This window comes from Nerophis ophidion, linkage group LG18 (assembly GCF_033978795.1).
Source record: "Nerophis ophidion isolate RoL-2023_Sa linkage group LG18, RoL_Noph_v1.0, whole genome shotgun sequence".
NCBI classification, from domain to species: domain Eukaryota; kingdom Metazoa; phylum Chordata; class Actinopteri; order Syngnathiformes; family Syngnathidae; genus Nerophis; species Nerophis ophidion.
The window spans coordinates 46,522,047-46,532,215 of record NC_084628.1 but is presented as its reverse complement, the minus strand read 5'-3'; the positions used below and the strand labels follow the sequence as shown (position 1 = coordinate 46,532,215).

The following is a 10,169-nucleotide window of genomic DNA, read 5'->3' as shown; positions in this document are numbered from 1 at the left end:
GACTAAAAATGTTTGGAAAATTATTTTTAACACTTATTACAAGTGGAATTATTCATTACTTATCATGTTAAGCAATGTCAGCTCAGTTTTATCCGAGAGCCAGATGCAGTCATCAAAAGAGTCACATCTGGCTCGAGGGCCATAGGTTCCCTACCCCTGCTCTACCACATGTCAACCAGCAAGTTTTTGGATGAGAAAATTGTGATATTAAGTCGACTGTTACCGGAGACTTGAGCGGAGTTTGCGTCCTCCTGCAGCAGCTGTCAAAAAGGCAGCTGTGACTTTCTTGGCTCCTCCATGGCTTCCCTCAGAGACACTGGCGGCCACCGCAGCCCTCCGACCTCTAGGTATGACTTTATAATCTCACTAAAAAACTAGTATCATGTTAGACCCGCTCGACATCCATTGCTTGTCCTCCTCTCCAAAGTTCTCACAGTCATCATTGTCACCGACGTCCCACTGGGTGTGAGTTTTCCTTGCCCTTATGTGGGCCTACCGAGGATGTCGTAGTGGTTTGTGTTGTGGTTTGTGCAGCCCTTTGAGACACTATTGATTTAGGGCTATATAAGTAAACATTGATTGATTGATTGATTGATTGATAGTAACACAATAAGCAGATAAGGGATTTTTCCAGAATTATCCTAGTAAATGTGTCTAAAAACATCTGAATCGCTCCCACTGCCGTCGCCTTTTTTTTTCTTTTTTCAAAGTGCTTCACTCTAACTTTCCTCATCCACAAATCTTTCATCCTCGCTCAAATTAATGGGGAAATCGTCGCTTTCTCGGTCCGAATCGCTCTCGCTGCTGGTGGCCATGATTGTAAACAATGTTCAGATGTGAGGAGCTCCACAACCCGTGACGTCACACGCACATCGTCTGCTACTTCCGGTACAGGCAAGGCTTTTTTATTAGCGACCAAAAGTTGGGAACTTTATCGTGGATGTTCTCTACTAAATCCTTTCAGCAAAAATATGGCAATATGGCGAAATGATCAAGTATGACACATAGAATGGACCTGCTATCCCCGTTTAAATAAGAACATCTCATTTCTGTAGGACTTTAAGTGTGCCTTATAGACCAGGAAAATGAAGTTAATTATATTTATATAGCGCTTTTCTCTAGTGACTCAAAGCGCTTTACATAGTGAAACCCAACATCTAAGTTACATTTAAACCAGTGTGGGCGGCACTGGGAGCAGGTGGGTAAAGTGTCTTGCCCAAGGACACAACGGTAGTAACTAGGATGGTGGAACCGGGGATCGAACCAGGAACCCTCAAGTTGCTGGCACGGCCGCTCTACCAACTGAGCTATACCGCCCCAAAAATACGGTATAAGACATTTTCTTTGTTTTTGGTTCCGAATTGGAAAACAGTCTGTAAAATACTGCAAAGTATTGTATAGATTTCACAAGTACAACATGCCACCTACTGTAGACGGTGAGCCTGACGGGCGTGCTCTTCATGCTGCTGATGGGGTTCTCCACCGTGCACGTGTAGACGTCGTCGTCCGACATGAGGACGCGCGAGATGGTCAGCACCTTCTGGTCGTGCGAGAGCAGCAGGCGGGAGTCGTTGGCCTGCACCTTGCCTCCCTTCAGCCAGGCGTACACGGGCTTGGTGCCGTTGTCGTGGGAGCAGTGCAAGTGGAAGTGCTCGCTGTACTCGAGGACAGACGACGCCACCATCTGGATGTACGGCCGGGAGACGGGAACTGGGGACAGACAGAATCGCGACACGGATGTGACATTACTTGGAAGTGAGTCATGCATGATGTGCCCGTACTTCCTAATTCAATCCAATTTAACGTTGTGTACAAACCCCGTTTCCATATGAGTTGGGAAATTGTGTTAGATGTAAATACAAACAGAATACATCCATCCATCCATCCATTTTCTACCGCTTATTCCCTTTTGGGGTCGCGGGGGGCGCTGGCGCCTATCTCAGCTACAATCGGGTGGAAGGCGGGGTACACCCTGGACAAGTCGCCACCTCATCGCAGGGCCAACACAGATAGACAGACAACATTCACACACTAGGGCCAATTTTTAGTGTTGCCAATCAACTTATCCCCAGGTGCATGTCTTTGGAAGTGGGAGGAAGCCAGAGTACAATGATTTGCAAATCTTTTTCAACCCATATTCAGTTGAATGCGCTACAAAGACAACATATTTCATGTTCAAACTCATAAACTTTTTTTTTTTTTTTGCAAATAATATTTAACTTAAAATTTAAAGACTACAACACGTGCCAAAGTAGTTGGGAAAGGGCATGTTCACCACTGTGTTACATCACCTTTTCTTTTAACAACACTCAATAAACATTTGGGAACTGAGGAAACTAATTGTTGAAGCTTTGAAAGTGGAGTTCATTCCCATTCTTGTTTTATGTAGAGCTTCAGTGGCTCCGCTGTCGTATTTTACGCTTCATAATGCTTAATCAACTTTTGAAACGGACAAAACAATTCTGTGTTGTCATGATGTCATGGAGAAAAACATTCCTTAATGACATCATACCTTCACCTTTGCATCCTCCATAAAGTCTGGAGGTACTATCTACTGTTGTATATGCTGCCCTCGTTGTGAAGTCAATTATAAACAAACCCCGTTTCCATATGAGTTGGGAAATTGTGTTAGATGTAAATATAAACGGAATACAATGATTTGCAAATCCTTTTCAACCCATATTCAGTTGAATATGCTACAAAGACAACATATTTGATGTTCACATTTTCTTTTTTTTTTCAAATAATAATTAACTTACAATTAGTAGTAGTTGGGAAAGGGCATGTTCTCCACTGTGTTACATCACCTTTTCTTTTAACAACACTCAATAAACGTTGGGAACTGAGGAAACTAATTGTTGAAGCTTTGAAAGTGGAATCCTTTCCCATTCTTGTTTTATGTAGAGCTTCAGTCGTTCAACAGTCCGGGGTCTCCGCTGTTGTATTTTACACTTCACGATACACCAAATATTTTCGATGGGAGACATGTCTGGACTGCAGGCAGGCCAGGAAAGTACCCGCACTCTTTTTTTTTTACCAAGCCACGCTGTTGTAACACGTCTTAAATGTGGCTTGGCATTGTCTTGCTGAAATAAGCAGGGGCATCCACGAAAAAGACGGCGCTTAGATGGCAGCATATGTTGTTCCAAAACCTGTATGTACCTTTCAGCATTAATGGCGCCTTCACAGATGTGTAAGTTACCCATGCCTTGGGCACTAATGCACCCCCATACCATCACACATGCTGGCTTTTCAACTTTGCGTCGATAACAGTCTGGATGGTTGGCTTCCCCTTTGGTCTGGATGCCAAGATCGCGAATATTTCAAAAAGCAATTTGAAATGTGGACTCGTCAGACCACAGAACACTTTTCCACTTTGCATCAGTCCATCTTAGATGATCTCGGGCCCAGAGAAGCCTGCGGCGTTTCTGGATGTTGTTGATAAATGGATTTCGCTTTGCATAGTAGAACTTTAACTTGCACTTACAGATGCAGCGACAAACTGTATTTAGTGACAGTGGTTTTCTGAAGTGTTCCTGACCCCATGTGGTGATATCCTTTAGAGATTGATGTCGGTTTTTGATACAGTGCCGTCTGAGGGATGGAAGGTCACGGTCATTCAATGTTGGTTTCCGGCCATGCCGCTTACGTGGAGTGATTTCTCCAGATTCTCTGAACCTTTTGATGATATTATGGACCGTAGATGTTGAAATCCCTAAATTTCTTGCAATTGCACTTTGAAAAACGTTGTTCTTAAACTGTTTGACTATTTGCTCACACAGTTGTGGACAAAGGGGTGTACCTCGCCCCATCCTTTCTTGTGAAAGACTGAGCATTTTTTTGGGAAGCTGTTTTTTATACCCAATCATGGCACCCACCTGTTCCCGATTAGCCTGCACACCTGTGGGATGTTCCAAATAAGTGTTTGATGAGCATTCCTCAACTTTATCAGTATTCATTGCCACCTTTCCCAACTTCTTTGTCACGTGTTGCTGGCATCAAATTCTAAAGTTAATGATTATTTGCACACAAAAAAACAAAGTTTATGAGTTTGAACATCAAATATGTTGTCTTTGTAGCATATTCAACTGAATATGGGTTGAAAAGGATTTGCAAATCATTGTATTCTGTTTATATTTACATCTAACACAATTTCCCAACTCATATGGAAACGGGGTTTGTAACACCACAATTGCAACATTTTAATTTGTCCATTAGTGTGGTCGTAGTTTGAATAAAATTAGAAAAACTTGTTTTCGAAAATGGTGGGAAAATCCCTAATTCCCAAGAATCCTTTACTTAATTCAAGCATAGTCGTCTCTCGCCAGCTCACGTTTCCAATATTGCTGATTCTACACAATTACTTGTTTTTTCATATTGTACAACATTTTGCCCCAAAATTAAGCATTTTTCAGCATAAAAATGGCTAAAAGATGACAAATGTCAACACTGCAGGAGTATTGGCCAGTATAGAGGAGACCGGACCAGCTTGTGGAGGGGGGTGTGGTCTGTGGGTAAGGACCGGCCTCCATTCTTGCCAACCTGGAGACCTCTGAATTCGGGAGATTGGGGGGTTGGAGTAGGGGGGGGGATTGGTTGAGGTGGGCGGGGTTTGGTGGTAGCAAGGATGTATATTGTAGCATCCCGGAAGAGTTAGTGCTGCAAGGGGCTCTGGGTATTTGTTCTGTTGTGTTTATGTTGGGTTACGGTGCGGATGTTCTCCCGAAATGTTTGTCATTCTTGTTTGGTGTGGGTTGACAGTGTGGCGCATATTTGTAACAGTGTTAAAGTTTTTAATACGGCCACCCTCAGTGTGACCTGTATGGCTGTTGACCAAGCATGCCGTGCATGCACTTATGGAAGTCTGTAAAAGCCACATATATTTCGTGACTGGGGCGACACGGAGGAAAAGGACGCGACCCGACCTCGGATAAGGGGAAGAAGATGGATGGATGGATGGAGGTCAGAAGTGTGAAGGGGGCATCACGTTTTTTTCTGTGCTAACACAAGTCAAGTCAAGCTTTGTTTGTACAGAACATTAAAACAACGTGCATTGACCGAAGTGCTGCACAGTGCAGAGAAAGTAAACAGCACTGCCCACGATCTAGAGAGACATATTAACGTTCTTTATGTCCAAGTTATGATTTTACTGCATCAACTAACAGGGAGTCAACATTTCCCACATCTTTTAAATGTTATTCATTTCATCAAGTTCTCACTCGCAGCGTGAGGAAGTTCACATTGAATAATAACGGACGGAAAGCTCGGTTGCCAGAGCGGCCGTGCCAGCAACTTGAGGGGTCCTGGTTCGATCCCCATCTCCTTGTCATTGTCCGTTGTGTCCTTGAGCAAAGACACTTCACCCTTGCTCCTGATGGGTGGTGGTTAGGTTCTTGCATGGCAGCTCAGTGGGTGAATGTTAAAGGCCTACTGAAATGAGATGTTCTTATTTAAACGGGGATAGCAGGGCCATTCTATGTGTCATACTTCATCATTTCCCAATATTTTTGCTGAAAGGATTTAGTAGAGAACATCCACGATAAAGTTCCCAACTTTTGGTCGCTAATAAAAAAAGCCTTGCCTGTACCGGAAGTAGCAGACGATGTGCGCGTGACGTCACGGGTTGTGGAGCTCCTCACATCTGAACATTGTTTACAATCATGGCCACCAGCAGCTAGAGCGATTCGGACCGAAAAAGCGACGATTTCCCCATTAATTTGAGCGAGGATGAAAGATTTGTGGATGAGGAAAGTCAATCAATCTATCAATCAATCAATCAATGTTTATTTATATAGCCCTAAATCACAAGTGTCTCAAAGGACTGTACAAACCATTACGACTACGACATCCTCGGGAGAACCCACATAAGGGCAAGGAAAACTCACACCCAGTGGGCAAAAAGTGAAAGTGAGAGTGAAGGACTAGAAAAAAGGAAAAAAAAAAGACCGGGCAGTGGGAGCGATTCAGATGTTATTAGACACACTTACTACGATAATTCTGGAGAATCCCTTATCTGCTTATTGTGTTACTAGTGTTTTAGTGAGATTATATGGTACCTGAAAGTCGGAGGGGTGTGGCCAAGGGTGTGGTGACCGCCAGTGTCTCCGAGGGAAGCCACGTTTCTCGACGAGGCAAAAGCAGCCGGGCTGAGATTTTTTTTCCCCCATCCTCCACGGTGTAAGCATCCGACGGTTGGGGGCGGCCGGTGGGAGGAGGCAAGAGAGTCCGCAGCTGCAGGAGGAACGACGCAAGCTCTCCGCTCATGTCTACGGTAAGAGCCGACTTATTACCACCATTTTCTCACCGAAACCTGCCGGTTGACATGTGGTAGGGAACCATGTTCGCTTGACCGCTCTGTTCCATAGTAAAGCTTCACCGTCATCTTTCGGGAATGTAAACAAGGAAACACCGGCTGTGTTTGTGTTGCTAAAGGCGGCCGCAACACACCGCTTCCCACCTACATCTTTCTTCTTTGACGTCTCCATTATTAATGGAACAAATTGCAAAAGATTCAGCAACACAGATGTCCAGAATACTGTGGAATTATGCGATTAAAGCAGACGACTTATAGCTGGGATCGGGGCTGGAACAAAATGTCCTCTACAATCCGTGACGTCACGCGCACACGTCATCACGCGTAATTTAAAATTGAAATTTAGTAAACTAAAAAGGCCGTATTGGCATGTGTTGCAATGTTAATATTTCATCATTGATATATAAACTATCAGACTGCGTGGTCGCTAGTAGTGGCTTTCAGTAGGCCTTTAACGTTAGAGTAAAGTACCATGACAGTGAAGTGAATTATATTTATATAGCGCTTTTTCTCTAGTGACTCAAAGCGCTTTACATAGTGAAACCCAATATCTAAGTTACATTTAAAGCAGTGTGGGCGGCACTGGGAGCAGGTGGGTAAAGTGTCTTGCCCAAGGACACAATGGCAGTGACAAGGATGGCGGAAGCGGGGTTCGAACCTGCAACCCTCAAGTTGCTTGCACAGCCGCTTTACTAACCGAGCTATACCGCCCGGTATAGCTCAGTTGTGGCGAAATTATTCTCCGCATTTGACCCATCAGCCTTGATCACCCCCTGGGAGGTGAGGGCAGCAGTGAGCATCAGCAATGACCACGCCCGGGAATCATTTTTAACCCCCAATTCCAACTTTTGATGCTGAGTTCCAAGCAGGGAGGTAATGGGTCCCATTTTTATAGTCTTTGGTATGACTCGGCCGGGATTTGAACTCACACTCTAACCACTGAGTAGGTGTGTGTGCAAATGGGTGAATGTGCAAATGGTGTCAAAGCGCTTTGAGTACCTAGAAGGTAGAAAAGCGCTATACAAGTACAACCCATTTACCATTTGTATTGCATCATTGTAGCTGCCATGCAATTAGTGAAGTGAATTATATTTATATAGCGCTTTTCTCTAGTGACTCAAAGCACTTTACATAGTGAAACCCAATATCTAAGTTACATTTAAACCAGTGTTGGTGGCACTGGGAGCAGGTGGGTAAAGTGTCTTGCCCAAGGACACAACGGCAGTGACTAGGATGGCAGAAGCAGGAATTGAACCTGCAACCCTCAAGTTGCTGGCACGGCCTCTCTACCAACCGAGCTAAACCGCCCCAAAGTCAAAAAATATAATTTCAGAGAGTGTCTTAGCTTTTACTTAATCCATCCATCCATTGTTTCCCGCTTGTCTTAATCCATCCATCTATCTTCTTCCGCTTATCCGAGGTTAGGTCGCGGGCGCAGCAGCCTAAGCAGGGAAGCCCAGACTTCCCTCTCCCCAGCCACTTCGTCCAGCTAATACCAGGGGATCCCAAGGCATTCCCAGGCCAGCCGGGAGACATAGTCTTCCCAACATGTCCTGGGTCTTCCCCGTGGCCTCCTACCGGTCCCTAGGGAGGCGTTCAGGTGGCATCCTGACCAGATGCCTGAACCACCTCATCTGGCTCCTCTCCATGTGGAGAAGCAGCGGCTTTACTTTGAGTTCCTCCCGGATGGCAGAGCTTCTCACCCTATCTCTAAGGGAGAGACCCAAACTCATTTGGGTCGCTTGTACCCGTGATCTTATCCTTTCGGTCATGACCCAAAGCTCATGACCATAGGTGAGGATGGGAACGTAGATCGACCGGTAAATTGAGAGCTTTGCCTTCCGGCTCAGCTCCTTCTTCACCACAACGGATCGATACAGCGTCTGCATTACTGAAGACGCCGTACCGATCCACCTGTCGATCTCACGATCCACTCTTCCCTTTACTCGTGAACAAGACTCCTAGGTACTTAAACTCCGCCACTTGGGGCAAGATCTCCTCCCCAACCCGGAGATGGCACTCCACCCTTTTCCGGGCGAGAACCATGGACTCGGACTTGGAGGTGCGGATTCTCATCCCAGTCACTTCACACTCGGCTGCAAACCGATCCAGTGAGAGCTGAAGATCCTGGCCAGATGAAGCCATCAGGGCTGCAAAAAGCAGAGACCTAATCCTGCAGCCACCAAACCGGATCCCCTCAACGCCCGGACTGCGCCTAGAAATTCTGTCCATAAAAGTTCTGAACAGAGTCGGTGACAAAGGGCAGTCTTAATGCTAAATGAAACTCTGTGAATGCTACAATCAATAATAATACATGCCTACCATCCACCGTCAGCTCAATGTAGTGCTCCCCTGTGAAGGTGTCATCCGTGATGGATATCTCCACTTCGTAGGCCCCTTCGTCCGACAGCTGCAGGTTGTGAAGCAGCAGCGAGCCATTCTCGAACACCAGGATGCGGTTGCGGTACTCCGGCCGCAGGTTTCCGATGATGTCGGTGCCGATGGACTGCACCACGGTGACGGGCTTGATTTTGTCCTTCTTCAGCTGCCACTTGATGACCGGCTTGTCTGTGCTGCTGCTGGTGTAGCTGACGGACAGGAGGGCCTCTTTGCCCACGACGCCCCTCACCACTTGGGTTTGGGTGGTCACGTTCACCCCCGACACCTCGCCTGCAGGAACAATCGAGGTTGCAAGAGCGGTTAAGGGAGTATTACATATTTTGTTTGGCCCCCAGACCTCATTCTTTTTCTTAACACAAAATAAAGTTGTAATATTAGCACTATTAAACACTACATAAACAGTACAGAAAAGAGTACCGTATTTTCCGAACCATAGGGCACCGGATGTCAGGTTCAAACACTGATGACATCTATTAATCAGACAAGAAGCAAGGAACCATGCAGAAACAGAGTTCAATTTAGCTCATGAGGAGAACGCATGGAGCTGCACACTTAGTCACAGTCTCGCCCTACGCTCTAAGGTTCAGCTCCAGCGTCCCTCTATTTCAGGGGTGTCAAACTCAAATGCAGAGTTGGCCAAAATTTTAAACTGAACAAAGCCGCGGGCCAAGGTTGAAGAAATTAACCTTTTAATAGGGACCCAAACAAGTTTTGCATTGAAAATTGAACAATTGAACTTTAGTGACATGCAAAATCGAGTTTCTAATAATAAATAAAAATCAATGGCATATCAAATAAAACTTGATTGCCTCTTTTCTTTTTGGAGCCTTCTGAGGTAAATATCAAAATTAACTTTTGCCAGGGATAATAACATTGAAAATAAAATAACAATGAATGAATCAAAAATTCAAGCCTTGAGAAAGTGCACGAATTAAACTTTAATTATTGCTCAGTTTGCTACACTGATTTGCTTTAACACTGAATATGGAACAAGCAACGCTTATATAACTTAATAGTGCAAAATCAACTTTCAAAAAACAAAACGAAAAAACATCAATGGTATATGAAATCAAATTTAAATGAAAAAATGTAATGCCTCTTTTCTATTTGCAGCCTTCTGAGGTAAATATCAACATTAACTTTTTCCACTGGCTGATCAATTTGAAAATAAAAGAATGAGGTGGGCGGGGTTCGGTGGTAGCGGGGGGTGTATATTGTAGCATCCCGGAAGAGTTAGTGCTGCTAGGGGTTCTGGGTATTTATTCTGTTTGTTGTGTTACGGTGCGGATGTTCTCCCGAAATGTGTTTGTCATTCTTGTTTGGTGTGGGTTCACAGTGTGGCGCATATTTGTAGTGAAGTGAAGTGAATTACATTTATATAGCGCTTTTTCTCTGTGGACGAGACTCTCTCTGCTGTGTTGGATCCACTTTGGACTGGACTCTCACGGTTGTGTTG

General features: G+C 44.8%; 1 protein-coding gene across 2 annotated transcripts in view; it reads right to left on the bottom strand.

Moving 5' to 3' along the window:
* The window catches only part of hepacama (hepatic and glial cell adhesion molecule a), a 45,494-nt gene that overhangs the window by 14,037 nt on the left and 21,288 nt on the right, over positions 1 to 10,169 (bottom strand). For both annotated transcript variants that reach the window (XM_061878409.1, XM_061878408.1), the window contains exons 2-3: positions 8,636 to 8,983; positions 1,429 to 1,710 (exon numbers count right to left, since the gene is read on the bottom strand). In XM_061878409.1, coding sequence (XP_061734393.1) covers positions 1,429 to 1,710; positions 8,636 to 8,983 — 630 coding nt within the window. The remainder of the gene's footprint in view (positions 1 to 1,428; positions 1,711 to 8,635; positions 8,984 to 10,169) is intronic.